This window comes from Vulpes lagopus, chromosome 2 (genome assembly GCF_018345385.1).
Source record: "Vulpes lagopus strain Blue_001 chromosome 2, ASM1834538v1, whole genome shotgun sequence".
Classification (NCBI taxonomy): Eukaryota; Metazoa; Chordata; class Mammalia; order Carnivora; family Canidae; genus Vulpes; species Vulpes lagopus.
Genome location: NC_054825.1, coordinates 95390121 through 95409661, shown reverse-complemented (window position 1 = coordinate 95409661; position 19541 = coordinate 95390121). Strand labels below are relative to the sequence as shown.

The following is a 19541-nucleotide window of genomic DNA, read 5'->3' as shown; positions in this document are numbered from 1 at the left end:
TAGAAAAGAATTGAACCTTAACTTTTTGCTTGCCTTTTTCCCCCTATGTCAACCCTTCCTCCTTCTATTAACTCCTTCACTGCTGTCCTTCTCCTAAAAGGAGAACCATGATTCCAACTTATTAAGAAGACCTATCTTCCAGGCAAGATTTAGCCCAATAGAAAACTTTGCTATTAACCCCTTGCCAATTCTGGTCTCTGTCTACCATTCAATGTCAATATGTCTTGGTATTGGCTAAAGAAGTCTGAACTGCTATATTCTCATCAGCGTTTTTAGCTTGTCTACGTTGAAGGGCTGCTGTGGGGAAAAAGCCAGACTTACAAACTGACCTATTTATATAACCTCAACAGATCAACATTTATCAAAGCAGGAATGGTCTGATCCTTGGATATGCTTTGGGCAGTCTGATGTCTGACTTCCACAGAAGACAGGGCCTAAAGACACTAACCCCATTGCATTTAGATACTACAGAGACCCAGGTTTCTTAACTTTGGCACATATACATATATACTCACATCTGCTCATGCTTATGAACACATATATGCAAACATATCTAAATTTTTATATATACATAAAAAATAGATCTCATAAGCAATGGGGGGGAACCTGTATTTTTTACTATTTCATGACAAAGTTCCATGTATATAAAGACTAAGCAACTTTTAAAAAATCCAACTTTAAGAGTCATAAAAAATATGGGAGAATGTTTAATAAAATTAGGGTGAAAAGGTCTTTCCAATATACAATGGAATATTATTACTCAAACATGAAAAAGAATAAAATCTCGTCACTTGCAACAACATGGATGGATCTAGAGTATACAATGCTAAGTGAAATATAAGTCAGGGAATGACAAATGCCATATGATTTCACTTTTATGTGAAATTTAAGAAACAAATGAAAAAAAGACAAAAGACCAGATTCTTAACTATAGAGAACAAACTCCTGGTTACCAAAGGGGAGTGGTTGGGGAAATGTTAAAACAGTTAAAGAGGATTAAGAGTAAACTTATCATGATGAGCACTGAGTTATGCACAGAATTGTTGAATCACTATATTGTATACCTAAAACTAATGTAATGCTGAATGTTAATTATACTGGAATTAAAAAAAAAAGAAAAGAAAAAAGGTCTTTCCAATCAAAGTACAAAACTCACAAGTCATAAGAGATTGCTGTGACCAACTGTTCCACAAATTTATCTTAGAGATATACTTTTATAAATGGTTGAAGACACATATGTATCATACTATCACAACAGAGCAAAATGAACAGCAGACAAAAAAATATATAAATGTCCACTGATGAAAACTGACTAAATTATGGTACTTTCATGTAACAGAACATCACACAGTTATGAAAATAACTATGGAAGACTGGCATGTGCCAGTATGAAACAATCTGTCAGATATATTGTTGAGTGAACACAAATTATAGGAAGAATATGTACTATCTTCCCCTTTATGCAAAAAAAAAAAAAGCACTATCTAAAAAGATTTTTGCCTATATGCACTAAGTACTTCTAGAAGGACATGGAAGAAATTTCTGTGATTGTCTCTAGAGAGGAAAATGAGTCTGGAAAGAAAGGAAGCTTGCTTTCTATTGTATATCCTTTGAAGTTCTTGAATTATTTCTTAGATTGTGCATAAAGTCTATCACAAAAAAATTCAAAGAACATATTTCAAAATAGAATAGCAAATATCTTACATTGAGGATAACAGAGAATTCTTACCTTTCTCTGCAAAATTTAAGTGAATGTAGTATGGCAGGTCTCTTTTGACGTAAATTCCACAAATGTAAGGTATCATCAGCCAAGGCACTCACAAGAGCTCCCTTAAAAATAAAGTGTAATATTTTTTATAGAGAACACATTTTACAAACATTAAAGTTACTAAAGAGTTGTCAAAAAAAGTCTTCCCAAGTTTCAAACTTTCAGTAAATAGATTTAATTTTCAGAAACATTTGTCTCACCCAAATTCTAAGTAGTAGATGTAATACACTGTTATATGTATTTGTACAAAATGTTTTAACTTCTTCAACAATTTAAAGTATAATTTAGTATCTTATAAACTATAAGTACAGTAGGATCTAGATGGACATTACGGTTGATAGCTATAATCAGAAGTAATATTAGAGTTACTTGACCACTACTACATATCATCTTGACTAGAAGAAAAATATAATATGAAGTAACATTCCCACTTTAAGAAAAATTCTTTAGAATGCACTATGCCTAGATCATAATTCTACTACTAGAATGATACAGAAAATAAAGATAGCACTCAGCAACTATAAGTTCAATAACCAAAAGATCGAGCAATCAACTAATTTAGAAAGTTAAAATATCTGACAGTATTAAATAATATTAAGTATGGAGAAGAAAATCTCTGGCCCCATATGAGAATCACAGAGGAGGCTAAGTCTCACCCTCGATCTAACAAATCAGAACTTTCAGAGCAAGAACTTATACAGGTTTATCTTTAAAAATCTCCAGAAGTGATTCTGATATGTGAACAGAATTAAGAATCTGTACACTAAGGTTGGTTTATTAAGACATGTGCTTGTTTTTCCTCCAAAGAGTCAGATACTTTTCATCTATATTGACAGTAAGATAAAAATGCAACATGAAAAATTTATGTTAATTTCAAAACAGGATTCCACTCATCAGGTTATTACGAGAAATCTTAAAATCTCCTTCCTTTAAACTAAGAGTTTCTCATTTATCAAAGAGGATTAAAATAGCTCTGCAAATTTACATTAAATGATCTCCCCAAGTCCTTTCCACCTTTGAAATTCTATGAAGACCACTCTATGGTGTAATTCCTACTGCTACAATATGGTTATAGGAGAGCAGAAATAAAGTCCATATGCTTTCACTTAGAAAGCATCCTCTTATCTATATCACTTTGAAGCAGAGAAACTCAAAGATTCTTAGTATCAGAGATTTGTACTCTTCATCCTTATTTTCACCATAGAGATATAGAGCCGAAATGGCAGTAACAGCTGACCACCTCCCTTAGTGGTCCCTTTACCTACATACGATCTACTAAATATAAAAGCAAATAGCTACTCTCAATTGTCAGATTTCTGTAGCAATCCTCAATTATTCATATTTTGCTAAGCATTTTTTAAAACAGTAACATCATTTTTAAGTACTCAAAATGTAACATCTAAGCATGTAAAATAAAAAGTCATATCCAAGAACTCTAAGATGAATCCTATCCAAAGAATCCTGCATGAATGACAACATAAATTACTTAAGATTTCTAAAATGTAGGTGTTTAATCAGTTTGCAGTATGTTATTTACATTGGTTCATGTACTACTTTAAGAAATACTCTTAACACATGTATAAAAATGGATAAGAGGTTAGTGGTCTCCAGGGATTAGGAACTGAGAGCAGGAGGGGGCCCAGTTGTAAAGGGGGAGCCTTAGGAAATTCCTTTATGATGATGAAACTGATCTGTATCTTGTTCATGGTGATCATTACACAAATCTATTATGCATCATAAAATTGCACAAAACTACACACCCATACTGACACAGGAGTACATGGTGGTGAAATTTAGATAAGGTCTGTAGTCTAGCTAATAGTAGAATATGGATTCACTTTCCTGGTTTGATATTATACTACTGTTACACACAATGGTACTATCAGGGGAAGCTAAGGGAAGTACATACAGACCCCTTCTGTTTTGAAACTAACTGCCAGAATTATTTCATACCAAAATTTTTTTAAAAATATGAAAAATAATCTTGACTCCTCATAAATGGGTTCAACTTTCTATATTGTGATTTCCTTCAAATTTTAACATTTTACAATGCATATTATACAGTTCTAAACAGAATACTAAATAGTGTTTAAAAAAACACTTCTGACTCAAAAACCCCTACATAATTGCATATTAATCTTCTGATAAAAACATTTTACAAAAGGTCAAAGGTATGAAGTGTTTGGTTTTTTTTTTTCTTCCTCTCACACTCATTTAAGAATTTATTCCATGGAACCTAAGGACCTGAGGGCAAAAAGAATGTCCACAGACTATCATCACAATAAAGATAGCAGAGCCTTTTCTGCAGTAATTTCTTCTAACGACCAGCTTTTTCTGTTTGTCACTCCATACAGTAAACATCTATTCTTAGAGCTGCTCATTTTTTAACTTTTAATTTTTTTAGAAATTCCAATTAGTTAACATACAGCGTTATATTAATTTTAGGTGTGCAATATGTGATTCAACAATTCCATACATCATCACCCAGTGCTCATCACAAGTGCCCTCTTTAATCCCCATCATCTATTCCACCCACCTGCCCCATCTCCCTCTGGTAACCATCAGACTGTTCTGTATAGTTAAGACTCTGTTTCTTGGTTCACCTCTTTTTTTTTCCCCCTTTTCGTTTCTTAAATACCACAAGAGTGAAATTGTATGGTATTTATCTTTCTCGGACTTATTTCGCTTAATTAGCATTATACTCTCTAGCTGCAAGTCACTGTAATTGCTCATACTTTCTAAAAACCTGCAAGCATGTTATCTACCCTGACAAAAAAAAAATATTAGTTTCCTGAGCTTCTTCCTAACTTTATACTCTATCAAAAAAAAAAAAAAGGCATCATCAATTACTTCAAGTGACACAACAATTTTGAACAATAACCAGTTTTCTTTTCTAATGGATTTTTGTTTCCTGGTTGTATTGCAAACAAGTCATTAGAGAAGTATATTTTGTTATTTATAATAAACTCAATCTTTAAAAAAAATTTAATATAGATTTTAGTGTTACATAACTTTCAGTATCCAAGAAATAAAATTTAAATGCAGCACCCTGTACCAAAAGATTTACTTATACCATTCTATTTGCAACACTGTTTTAAGAAGCATCTTGCATTATTTAAGCCATGATGATGGCTTAAAGTGAATTGCTACTAGCTGTGTGACCTATAAGAAATATACTTTTGTTCAAATATCTAAGTATGAACGCATGCAAGAAATCTGAAAGACCAGATGTGGCCCTATTTCAAATATAAGTAGGACAGATTAAAGCAATTCACTGACCTCATTGATCAGGAACTGAAGCTGGATGACTGCAGCTCCACTGTCATGTTGGCAGTAACATTCTACTCCTGGACGACCAAAGCTGTCATTAATTTCATTAAGGAGTCTACAGTATTTGTGGGCTTTTTATAGCAATTCTTAAGTTATATAATAGACTAATAAATTATTCCAATGACCTGATATTCACTACCTGCTATTTACTGAGACTAAGATTCAGAGCTACATTTATTAAGCATCAATCTGATCAGCTAGCTTCTGCTGATAATCAGAAGTCTCAGAGATGACAGGTCTAAAAGAAATAACTATTCCTTCTAGAAAATAAAAGAACTATCAAAAATAGGAATATACAGAATGTAAAATATATTTAATACACTTTACTCTGTACCGTTTTTTTCTGTCACTTAAAATAAAAAGAGTTAAAAGTAGTTGATCGGGGGAGCATCCAATTTTTCCCAAAGCAGCAAACAAATCTGAAAAGCAGAGACATGTCATTTTGGAAAAATGCTTTTGGAACCAGTCTTTTTATGGCATTTTTCATTCCTATAGTATTATTTTTAATAGTGTAAGTTAATATAATGAACCATATTACTATGTTTATTATTGTAGCATGATGATGTTATATTACCAATGAATCAATCTTTTATGACAGACTTGAATTCAAAATATGCAAATTTGTATTAATTTGCATATGATAACAGTAAACACAATATTCTCTGTTAGGCATATATTAAACATGTTATATGTATATACTAACTCATTTAATTCCCATAATCTATGAAGAATATATAATTTCCCCCTCCTCATAAACAGATAAGGAAACTGAAGCACAGAGAAATCAGTAACTTGTTAAGTTAAACAACTAAAAAGAAGCAGAGATGAGATCTGAATAACCATTCTGGCTCCAGAGTCTATACTCTTAATAAGGTATGCTAAATAAAGAAAACAAACAAAAATCCAAACACTTTACAACTTATTACGTGCCAATCATCGTTACATGCTTTTATCTTCATAAACTTGAAATGAGAAATCAGCTATTTTAACATGCCACTATACTAATCTACTTTTTATTGGTTCACAATAAATATTAATTAAAAATAAAAGGCTAAATCTAAAACTAAAACGTGATGGGATTTAATGAAATTACAGCTCTCTTTATGTAAGTTCATATTCAGGTGTATAGACTATTTCTATATTCTTTTTAATGTCCAAAGGCTTTTCTTAAGTAAAAATAAGCATACTACAGGTTAAATTCCTACTTTCTGTGCACTTTTTCCTTCTGATTTCTAAAAGTTTTTCTAGGTGATATTTATTTTCCACAAATTTTTTCATTTTACTGCCAGCAATGAACTTCTATTATTTCATAAATAAACGTGCATGTTTTGCCTATAGTACCCTACTCTTTAAGCATCTCAAACTTTTATCATCATCACCATCATCAGTATTAGTACTAGTTTTACTACACCAATTGCCCAAATGCACCTACAGGAAGCTACATTTCAAATTGTTACCATTGGCACTTGGTAGTGCCAAATCACACGTGGTTGGCCAAGATACCTACATTTATATTCATCCATTTCTTTTGAAAGGATGCCCTTTTAGCTAATAAATGGAGTCTAATTCTAATCTTTCCAGCGAAATTATTCTTCTGGGACCAATTAGCATATTCTATAATCCTCATTTTACATACAGTAAAACTTCTCATCTAACCAGATCAGTAAAATTAAGTTAGTAAAAAAAAAGTGAACTATTATGAAGAACCATAAAAACTCTACTTACCTTATGTATTATTTTTTTCAAAAACCATACATAATTTTGCTAATGTTGTCATATTATCCAAAGACTTTTTGAAGTATGAATCTATTAACTAGATTCAATTGTTTTTCTTACAGCACAGCCATTGTAAGTTAGGGTGGCTCAGTCAGTTGAGCATTTATCTGACTCTTGGTTTTTGGCTCAGGTCCTGATCTCATGACTCATAGATTCCAGGCCCACAGTAGTGGCACTCAATGGGGAGTTGGCTTGAGGATTCCCTCCTTCTGCCCCTCCCCCCATGTGCATGCTCTCAAAAACAATCTTTAAAAATAAACAAACAAATAAATAAAATATACTCATAACTGTAAGATTTGTAGTTAAATTTTTTAAACAGATCCTTAAAGATACTGGCAATGCATTCTAAATGCAGCATTCACATACAATCCTACTTCTTATCTGATCATTTACTGTTATCCACACAGCATCAGAAAAATTTTAAGTGACTGACTTCATGAAGTCTTCTCAAAGTATTCATCCTACATTTTTATACATATTTTTTAAAACCCTCTATTTTGCATTCACATCAGTTTATATTTTCTGAAAGTGAACTAATTACTAGATTGTAATAACAAATATGACAGGCACCAATAGATGTGGAAATACACAAAACTGATTATTGGTTAAGTAAAATATAAGCAAATAGATCTACTAATTTGGGCCTACTGGTCTGAAAACTTCATTGCGCTGTGGGTACCAATCAATATTTTACTAATAGAGACTGGAAAGTTTAAGTCAGGAAGTCTGGAAGTCAAGAAAGGTTTATTATTATCTACACATGGAACTATTCCAGACAAAACGATACTTTTTTATGACAATATTAATATAGTCACTTTACTTATAGCTAAGATGATAAATTTACTTTCTTAATAAAGAATTACCTACTATTTACTAAGCTTCAGTCTCCGTGTCTTATCTACACAATTGTACTTAGTCCTCACAGTAACTCTGAAAGGTGGTTGTTATCTATATTTTACAAATGATAATTCTGGGGACACCTGGGTGGTTCAGTGGTTGAGTATCTACCTTCAGTCCATGGCATGATCCTAGAGTCTCGGGATCGAGTTCCACATCAGGCTCCCTGCACGGAGCCTGCTTTTCTCTCTGCCTACGTCTCCTGCCTCTCTGTCTCATGAATAAATAAGTAAAATCTTTTTAAAAAATGGTAATCTGGAGGCTCAGGGAAGTGATTCTTCTCAAGGTTACTACTGATTTCTCTCCATTTTCCTTTGGATAAGGTAGTACTATGCTGTAGCCAGCCCTGAAGGATCCTTAATATTACAAAAGCTCTATGGATTGGGGAGAACAAAGTCATAAATCATTACTTTGTAGTAACAAAAAGTTTAAAATTAAATTTTAAGCAATGGAAGGTACTTACATATAATCAAAAGATAGTACTTGAAAGAATACAAATTCTAGAGCAAGTAGTTCTCAATCCTGACAGTGTATCAGAATTCCAGCTCAACTGCAAATTTACTAAACCCAAATTGCCTGAGAAGCAGCCTGGGTAGGTATCCGTCTTTGTTTTATTGTTGTTGATATGGCACAGGAACATCTGAGGCACAGTGAAAATTAAGACATCTTCTTTCAAGTCAGTTCATATGCCAGCTCCACTAGTACTTGCTGTGACCAGAGGAGAATTATTACACTTCTCCACTTTGTCTATAAAATGCAGATGCTAATCATGTCTAGCTTGCAGAGATGTGGTGAGAATTAAACCTATTAAGAGTGTACTCCCCAAACGGTACCCATCCATTATCATTATTTAACTAGTATATTCACTACTTCAACAAGAAATAAAGACACCTTATTTTGGACATACCATAATGTAAGAAAATAACTTTGAATATATTAAATCACAGCATGTCACAGATGTAAATATTCATATTCTTTTCTATTTTTTTCTAATGATTATGGCTTCTTGCATATGTGGTTCTTCCTAATATTGTTATTACTGAGAGTAATATACCATCGTAACTCCTGAATAAGAGCTGCAGAAGACAAGGCTAAAACAGGCTGAGAGGAAAGTCTTTGAACGCAAATCTTTGAATTTAGACATGATCCTTTAAGTAAGCAACAGGGAGAAAAGAAATATTTAAGGAAAAAAATACAATATAATAAATTCCTGATTATTCAGGAAGGAAGATAATAATAATCAGGAATAATCAGGAAGATATATGTGGAAGAGATAAGCAGAAACAAAGACCAAAACCAGTTAAATAAACCTTTTAGAATACTGGACCATCAAATTCAAAATAAATATTCACTCAATTGCTTAAGTGGTGTTTTGTTCTTTTTTTTTTTTTTTTTTTGAAAGGGAGGAAGAAACCAGGAATTAGGAAACCTTTAAGTATATCAACACCATCATAGTAGTTAAGATTTATTAAATAAATAATATGTATCAAGTACCATACACACGTATTAGCTTACAAGAATACCTCCTTCCACAGGCTCTGTTATTTGCAAAAAAGAAAACTGAGATACAACCAAGCTAAATAACTTGACCAAGGCCACTCAGCTAGTTAGAAAAGAAGGTGGAATTTGAACCCAGGCAGTCTAACTCCAGTATACACATACATACATGCATACAAGCATTTAAATATAAATCACCAAGCCTTACTGCACCAAAAAGGAGCCAATTTTTACATGCTGAAAGAGGACTTTATCTCCATTTGACCCTAATCTGTACTTTCTAACTAGTTAAGTTCTTCTCTCCAGTTTATCTTATAACTCAGGCAGAGAACCCTATGGCAAAGCATCCTGTGATGGACCAACTACCCTTCAAGCAATTGGGACTGCCCCAAAATCAGCAAGACCTCACATAATTGACCCCAAGACAATGATCAACCTGACCTTTACTGCCCACCTGCATGGACCCACTGATCTTTGTCCCACATTTTCCTTATATAAACAGAGAACTACTTTTAGCACATTAAAGACAGTCTTTGAGACGTTAGTTGGCTGTCTTTCAGGTGTTGGCCTCACTGAAATAAATTTCGTTCTTGTTCTACCACCATCGGTAGCTCTACTTAGATACTGTCAGTAGTCCTTTTGGGACTCCCAGAGCCAGGTGCTCTTGCATCTATGGGCCCTGGTTATAATGTAAATGTCACTCCTACTTGCTTTAAGTCATATTAAAACCAGAGAATGAACTTACAGAAGGATATTTATAATATTTTGCATCTGAGCACAAAATAAACTCAGACTAGTCTAAAACTCTAAAACTATGCCAAATGCAACTTTTAGTAGCAAGTAAACATTATAGAACCAACTGGGCACAAGCAATACACTAATCAAAAAAAAAATTTTCCAGACTCATTTTTCATTTTAGTTCATGGTGATAAATACCTGTTAATTTTAATGAAGCACTATAACCAAGCAGATAAGCAAAAAGTGGAGTTCTATATTCTAATTATAGTTGAAATTTTGAGATTGCCTCCTTACAAATATTTTTAAGCCACCCTATACTCCAAAAGCCCACAGAATCAGAGACTGTATTAGAATAAAGGATGAAAATCACATGATCATTTTAACGGACACAGGAAAAAAGCCTTTGAAAAAAATCCCCCCCCTTCCATGATACTCAAGGAAAAGGAACTTCTTCAACCTGACAAAGAGCATGTATGAGAAACCTACAGTGCACAACATACTTAATGCTGAAAGACTGAAATGTGTATCTTCCTGTTAAGCTCAGGCAAAATACAGGATGTCCATTCTCACCATTTCTATTCAACATATGCAGGATGTTCTTGCAGGGGAAACCAGGCAAGAAAAAGAAATACAAAGTGTGTCCAGACTTAAAAGGAAGAAATAAGGTAAAACCATTCTATTCACAGAAGACATGATCTTGTATAGGAAAATCCTAAGGAACCCACTAAAAACCACTGATTTGAACAAATAAAGGAGTTTAGCAAGATTGTACAACACAAGATCAATATGCAAAAATCAACTGTACTTCTATACACTGGCAACAAACAATCTGCGAAGTAAAATTAAGAAAACAGTTCCATTTACAATATCACAAGGAACAAAATACTTAGGAACAAATTTATCCAATGAAATGCAAGACTTGTACACTGAAAACTACAAAACATTGTTGAAGCAAGATCTAAGTAGGTGGAAAGACATCCCATATTCATAGAACAGAAAATTTAAGAGTGTAAAGATGGTAATATTCATCAAACTTACCTACAAAATTAACACAGTAACTGTCAGAATCCCAGCTGTTTGTAGGAATTGAGAAGCTGAGCCTAAAATGAGCTTAAAGGTAATGTGGAAATGCAAGGGACTGAGAAGGGCCAAAACAATCTTTACAAAGAAGAACAAAGTTGGAAGACTCATATTTCCCTAATTCCAAAAGTTAATACACTATTACAATAATCAAGACAGTGTGATATTAGCATAATTACTGTATAGCTAGATCAACAGAATGAGTTGAGAATCCAGAAATAAACATTTATGATCAACTGACTTTGGATGTCAAGGATGTCAAGACAATTCAATAGAGAAAGAACAGTCTTTTCAACATATGTCTTGGGATAACTGGATAATATCTACATGAAAAATAATTAATTTGGACCCCTATGTCACACTATATTAAAAAAATTAGCTCAAAATAAAGATTTAAATTCAAGAGCTGACACTATAAAACTCTTAAAATAAAATGTACATTTTTGTGACCTCAGATAAGGCTGTGACTTCTTGGATGTAACACCAAAAGCATAAGCCAAGCCACAAAAGAAAAAATAGACAAATCAGACTTCATTAACATTAAAAAGCATTTTTGTACTTCAAAGGACATCATCAAGAAAGTGAAAGAACAGTCCACAGAACACGATAAAATATCTGTAAATCATGTATCTAATAAGGATTTAATATCCAGGATATAAAAAGGACTTTTACAACCAAATTAAAAAAAATAATCTGATTTAAAAATGGAGAAAGGATATGAATAGATATTTCTCAAAAGAAATATACAAATACCCAAAACACACATGAAAAGATGCTCAACATTAGGAAAATGCAAATCAAAGCCACAATGAAATACTTCACCTTCCTCTAGTATGATTATAAAACACAATACAAGAGCTTATAAGGATATGGAGAAATGAAAACCCTCAATTAGTTGGCAGGACTGTAAAGTGGTACAACCATTTTGGAAAGTAATTTGCAATTCCTCTATGTTAAATGCAGAGTTACCATATGACTCAGCAATTCCACTCCCAGGAATATAAACAAGAGAAATGAAAATATACATACATGTAAAATTTCTACACAAATGTTCACAGTATTATTCCTAATAGCCAAAAAAGAGGAAAATCTCAATATCCAGCAACTGATTATTGGATAAATAATATACAGTGTCTTTATACAATGAAATATTCAATCATAAAAAGAAAAGAACCACTATATACGTTCTATATTATGGATAAAGCTTAAGGACATTATGCTGAATAAAAGACAATCATAAAAGACTATATATTATATGATTGCATTTATATATGAAATATCCATAATAGATGAATCCATAGAAATAGAAAGTAAGTGATTATGAAGGACTGGGTAGAGAGTGTAAGGCAGAATAACTGTTAAATAAGTATGGGGTTTCTTACTGGGATAAAGAAAATATTCTGAAGTTAAGAAATGCTGATGATTGCATAACTCAGCAGATACAGTGAAAAGCCCTGAACTGTATATTTAAAAGGGTAAATTTTACAGTATTTAAAGTATCTTAATAAAGCTGTAATAAAAAAATTGGCGTCTATGAATGATAAATGATAATACACATAGGCGAAAACAAAGGACTGAATTTAAGGACAAAAATGGCTGCAATTACTAATGAAACAAGTTAAAACATTATATATTAAATATACTTTTAAAAATCCCTTTTATCTAGGATTTAAAATATCTGCCACAAGCAATGAATGAATTTAACTATTTAGCAACCTAACTGAAATGCAGCATAGTAAGAGAAAAAAAAATCACACTATAGTTGAACATTTTTGTAATTAAGCTCCTTATTTCCTTTTGTCTTGCACTTAATGTTTAAATATTTTTATTTCATTCAAGATTTAGACACAGGTATCTATCTAACAGATGAGAAACAATAGAGAGGACCCTTTATAAGCTTTTAAAATTCCATGAATCTGTAAGTTCAGTCTATTCATTTTCCCTTTCAATCATTTGTTAGGCTGGTATTACAATCACAGCAATAGTTCCTCTGTTTATTCTGCCTTTTTCTACTATACTGTCAGTAAAGGATAAAATAGTTAAAGAAGCAGGAAACGGGACCCCAGCCAAGTGGTAAGTTCTGAGAGTACAGCTCCTAAGCAAGTTTTCATGCATGTATATTGGCAACCTCTACTTTTTTGAAGAATGAGATATTATATTTAATAAATTATTAAGATTTTTTAAAGATTATATATCTTCTCAGGGAATCTGTTCATCAATTCCTGTCAATGAAAAAAAAGGCAAGAAAGTACTGGCATTATTCCAACCCCTACAGAAGTGACACATTCAATTTTCCAAACTAGAAATGGAAGACTGGAATACATATAAAATGCAAAGCAACTGGAGGACTTTGATATCCTGTGCAGTTTCTGAAAATACACTTATATTCTACAAAGTTTAAAGATGAGGATACAGATAACTGAACTTTCCATGAACTCGTAAGTGACTAATAAATTATCCTACAGTGTAATACAATTAATTATATAATATTGTGTGAAAGTAATTTTCATTGAACATATATTCTGCTAACAAATCAAGAAGAAGTTTGATGGGTAAACTATTCCTTCCTGATTTAAATTATCCACCAAAACCCCTGATGATTTCCACTAACTTCTGTTACCATTTCTTTTACTGCATTCTTACACTATTAGCAAACAGAATAATTCACATCTCTACTAAGCCTTGAAGGTACTGCTACTCTCAACTGGCTTAATTTAATACTCTGAATAAAAGCTCAGCAAATGATTTTTATTTTTAATGACTTAAGTCCTGAAGAAACTTAACCATAATATGATTATTTTCAATAGTAAAGTTAAAATCTAAACACCACCATAATGTGGTCAAAGAATATTGATGAAAGCATTCTAAAAATGAAGAGGGGGAGGTTTTAGCATCAGACCAACTCTCCCATTTGATGTAAACATAAACTACAACCACTGAGCAGCTGAGAGACTTCATTTTTTATTCCACATTGTAATGAGAAATAAGTGAGAGTCAACAAATAAAAAGAAGTAGTACATCATACATCTATCCTACTCAAAAAATGGAAATAGGTCAAATGATCTGTGATAAATAAGACAACCTACGTGTGCTGCAGCTTTCTCATCTGCAAATGCTTCACCTGTCTCTTCCCTCTTCCACCTAATCAGTATGACAACTACGTACCTGCAAGACCAGACTTTATCAATTTCGTATTGAGATTACATGGTCCTTTTTTTATTGCTAGTCCTCATGTCTAGTGATACAATGCTAGGACAAGGAAAGACAGTAATTCAATCCTGCGACTCCAGTGCATTCCCATCTTCATAAATATTTCCTACCAGTTTCACAGCTCTGTCTCCAAAGGCAATGGTCTAGCAGAGTGTCAGCTTACACACACTTTACTGAACATGTTTCTAACATCTGCCTCACTAAGAATACTGCTACCCTGTCTGTCAAACATTTAACCAGTATTTTTCTCAATTCTGGCTCTACATCATAAGCATCCATAGAGATTTCACATAAAATAATTACATATATTAAGCCCCATGCCAGACTCACTCACTCAGAGTATCTACCGAAGAAATCCAAGTATATGTTTGGACATTGTTTGTATGTTCTTTTTTTTTTTTTTTCCGCTCTATAAAATATTCTAATGTATAGCCATGGTTGTAAAAAAAACCTGGAAAACCCGGTGAGTATAATTAAGCATTATCTTCCACAAAATTAAATTTATATATATGAATGACTTATTAATTTCTCAGACTGCCTTTCTTCAAAAGGAATAATCATGAATCCCCTCAATATTTGATCATAGGTATATTTTCCAAATTTCTAATGATCTGCTACTTCTAACTGAACTTCTAATCAACTTGATAGAAACACGACCACAGGAAGAATTTAGTAAATCTTTACCAAAGTTTACCACGGTGAAGAACATTTCATTTTGTATTTTATGACTATTAGTATATTTGTAGTACAAAGCCTTTGTCAAATACCAGTTTTTCACATTTCTATAGTAGAATAACCCTATTGTATAGTTTCACCTGCTTGATGTTTTTTTGAAGATTATGTATTTTTTCACCTATAAAAATACAGACTTTTGGTTTCTGGTCCAGCACATAAGAAATTTAAAATCTGCCATTCCATCCTAGCAACAAGGAAAAAGCTGAACAAACTAAAAGTTGTCAGCTCTTCTTAGATCCATAAGACAAATGAGATCACAGGGCAAATCACTATCCCCAAAACTGCAAAGACAGGCCAATACCATGAATCACAACTTACCAAAACAAACCAGCAGACACCACCATGGGAATCAGTGCTAGGGTAGGAAAATCTAAAGTGTAATGGATGAATTGCTAGGGGCTTAAAGCAGACAAATCTGAGAGTCAGATCTCCAGGGGGACCCAATCATGAAGGGAGAGAGGGGAATCCTTACACTTTAGTGAGTTTTACCTCCAAGAGCTCCACTAGGTTCCCACAGCAGATATCTGAGAAAAATCTCCTCCTGCTTCCAGTAACGAGTGGGGGAAAAGCAACCATTTTTAAATACACTGGAGCATTCTGTTCTTAACAAGATCGTCCTCAGGGGAAACTAATGGGAGCCTAGACAGCTGGGGGCTTATCAGAGCTGAACTGACCTGGCAGAAGGGAAATACCCAACTCCAACCCACTCTAGCTATCCTAATTCACCGGGTGGAGGGGGGCAAGGGGTAACTAAGAATCAGTGTGAAGTTCACAGTTCAGAAGCATAGGCTCACTAACAGACTAAGACCTAATCACAGTACAATAGAATGCTTCCCCTCCTCTCACACCTTACCACCAAAAACGAATCTAGATACAAACCTTGCAGTGTTCACAAAAATTAACTCAAAATGGATCATAGACCTAAATGTGAAATGCAAAACTATAAAACCCCTAGAAGATAACATAGAAGAAAACTTAGATGACCCTAGGTAAAACAATGATTTTTTAGGTACCACACCAAAAGCACAAAACAATAACTGATAAACTGGACTTCTTTAAAATGAAAATCTTGTGCTCTATAAGATATAAGGTCAAGAGAATGAGAACACAGGCAATCAACTTGGAGAAAATACTGTAAAAGACACACCTGATAGAAAACTGTAATCCAAAATACACAAAGAACTCTTAAAATTCAACAATAAAAAAATGAACAATCCAATTAAAAAATGGGCCAAAGACATTAATAGACACCTCACCAAAGACATACAGATAGCAAACAAGGATATGAAAAGATGCTCCATTTATCACCAGAGAAATGCAAACTAAAACAAGGAAACTGCTGCAAACTTATCAAAATAGCCAACACCTAGATATGACATCAGAAGCTGATAAAAATGCAGATCAACAGAACTCAAGTTCATTAGTGGTGAGACTGTAAAATGGTACAGCTACTTTGGATGACAGTTTAGTAGTTTCCTATAAAACTGAAAACACGGTTATCATACATACAATCTAGTAATCACACTTGTTGGTATTTACCCAAAGGAGCTGAAAGATTATATTAACACACAAAAACCTACACAGGGATATTTATAGCTGCTTTATTCATAATTGCCCAAACTTGGAAGGAACCAATTTACCCTAAACTAAACTGTAGTAATCCAGATAATGGAGTATTATTCAGCTTTGAAAAGAAATGAACTATTAGCCATGAATAGACCCACAGTGAAAGTTAATAAGTGAAAGAAGCCAATGTGAGAGGGCTGCAAACTGTAGGATTCCCACTACAGAGACATTCTGGAAAAGGTAAAATTCTGGAGACAATTAAGATCACTAGCTACCAGGAGTTGGGGGATAGGATGAGGGAGAGATGAAAAGGTAGAGCTCAGAGGATTTTTAGGCAATGAAGCTATTCTGTATGATACCATAATGGTGGATACATGTCATATATCTGCACAACAGAAAGAGTGAACCATAATGTAAAGATGGACTTTGGATGATTATGTATCTGTGTAAGTTCATCAATTTTAAAAAATGTCCCACTCTGGTGGGGGATGTGGATAATGGCAGGGTTACGCTGAGAGCAGACAAGGAAATGTGGGTCTGCTGAACCCAAACACTGCTCAAAAAATAGTCTATTTAAAAAATTAATACATTAATAAATGAAGTTAGCCACATGCTTATAAGGATAGACATACTTAATTTTACTGCCGACTCACAATTTTAACACTGCTAGTCTGCTTTTTAAGTAAAAATGATAATGTGTACTATTACTGCAAAAAAAATTTAATGAGATACTAAAAATAACTCTGAAAAATGCAAAGATCAACATTTAAAACTTCCTTAATGGAACATAACTGTAACATTTTATAATATATGTCCAGTGTTATTTGGAAAATTATGTCAGTTAACTGCTTTCATGTGAATGAAAGGAATATCAAAACAACTAAGTAATAACAGCATCTAGACTTATAGTATTCACGGGTTAAAACAGGCCTCTAGTTACCTCTTCCACTATTATTTTGAATAAGAATTTTTTATTATTGGTAAACAAATTAGAGATGTTGAAAATTTTTCATTCTTATTATTCCGTTTTGGAGTGAGGATTGTCTCTAAAGGGGTCAAAATGAATTATATTTATTATCACAGGTAATTATTTAGAATAGCTTTTAATATATAAATATGCTTTGAAATGAAACACTTGCTCAGTTTATGAGACATACAGTCATAATAGTGGTCTGAGTTAGAGAAACAAGAAAGAATGTACATTCTGACATATCAGGTAAAAACAATCTTTTATCCTAGAATCCATTCTCAGATGCTTAATGGCTAAGTTCTTTTCTCAAGCATGGCAAAGAGAATTTTAAAAGAAAAATACAACCCATTATGAAAAATACAGTATAGAGACTGAATAGATGAAAAGTCTGCTCCAGCATTTTTTCTCCTTTTCAAAAGACAAAAAGAAAAAAAATACACAAAAGGAAAGCAATTTAGTAGAAAGTACTGCAATAGCTGATGCCACTAGATTTATAGTCACCTCTGGCAGAGTACTGCTGTGAAAAAGCAGAGGTACTGCTATTACAAGAAAAGATTATGTAGTTTTGAGAAAGGGTAGGATTAATCATTCTTCAATAGCCAACCTCACCAAGAAAACTTCAAAAATTCTAGATAGCACTTACTGAAAGGAAAACACAAACAAAATTTAAACTAGGGATATACAAAATCCCTTATTTCAAATAAAAAAATCTCATTATTTAAACAGTAGCTACCATGTTATCTCTAAGACTATATATTTTACAAATAACATGTGCTAAGCAAAACTTAATTTTCAAATGAGGTATTATAAAACCAAAAATATTAGCTCTTTTTTAGTTAAAACCTCTTTGTATTTTCCATTGTAAGGGAATCTAAGTTACTCTAGAACAACATTCATTCATTTATTTATTCATTCATTCATTCAATCATTCATAGTAGGCTCCACTCCCAATGTGGGGCTTGAACTCACAACCCTGAGATCAAGAGTCACATGCTCTACCAACTGAGAAAGCCAGGAGCCCCTCAACATTCATTTTTAAATCATAGCACCTGTAAAAAGCTATAGCTCAGCATGCCATCATTTCATTTATCTGTCTAATGTAACAACTTCTAGAAGCTTAACTAACACCAGTTAGAGAAATGGAATAAAGTAGAAATTAGCCTTATTTACTGAATAAAATGTTATCTATACTTATTGCTACTTGAAAACGATGTAGTGAACTATAAAAATTTTTCAAAAAGATATAATTTCAGTTTCCATATAAAGTAGCACACAGTCTTCCTAAGGGACATGCAATATATCTAACTCTAAAGAAGAATTTGCTTCTAGGAACTTTATGAGGTTTTTTTTTTCCTTAAATACATCATTTTTCAGGTTTTCTTCCACAAATGAAAACTGTTATTTTTTTCATCAAAACTGGTAGACAACTACAAAATTGTAGTATTTTAGTAAGATGCTTACATTCACTTTTATCTTTAAAAGTTATCCATCTAAAAAAATTAAAAAATAAAATAAATAAATAAAAGTTATCCATCTAGGGGCACTTGGGTGGCTCAGTCAGTTAGAGGTGTCTGCCTTGGGCACAGGTCACCATTCCAGGCATGACCTGGGATCTAGGCAGATAGGTGCTTCTCCCTCTTCCTCTGCCCCTTTCCTCTGGCTTGTGTGTGCATGCTCTCACTCTCTCAAATAAATAAATAAAATCTTTCAAAAAATAAAAAAAAAATCTAATTGTAAGTACATCTCCATATTATTAATGAAAATATTTTTAAAAGCTAGAGATGCAAACATTTTTAATTAAAATTAGATTAGTAAAGGTCTTAAACAAGCTGAATACTTCATTAATAGAACTGATTGCTGAACTGCCCCCAACAGCTGCCTAGTTAAGCATCTTCATTATCATATTAATCCTTACCTCAAAAAAAAAGCCTCTTCCACAGGACCAAAAAAATACTTACAAAAGTAATTTAACCT

General features: G+C 32.9%; 1 protein-coding gene across 3 annotated transcripts in view; it reads right to left on the bottom strand.

Moving 5' to 3' along the window:
* The window catches only part of STXBP5 (syntaxin binding protein 5), a 168291-nt gene that overhangs the window by 137956 nt on the left and 10794 nt on the right, over positions 1–19541 (bottom strand). For all 3 annotated transcript variants that reach the window (XM_041740439.1, XM_041740441.1, XM_041740447.1), the window contains exons 3-4: positions 5048–5129; positions 1730–1830 (exon numbers count right to left, since the gene is read on the bottom strand). In XM_041740439.1, coding sequence (XP_041596373.1) covers positions 1730–1830; positions 5048–5129 — 183 coding nt within the window. The remainder of the gene's footprint in view (positions 1–1729; positions 1831–5047; positions 5130–19541) is intronic.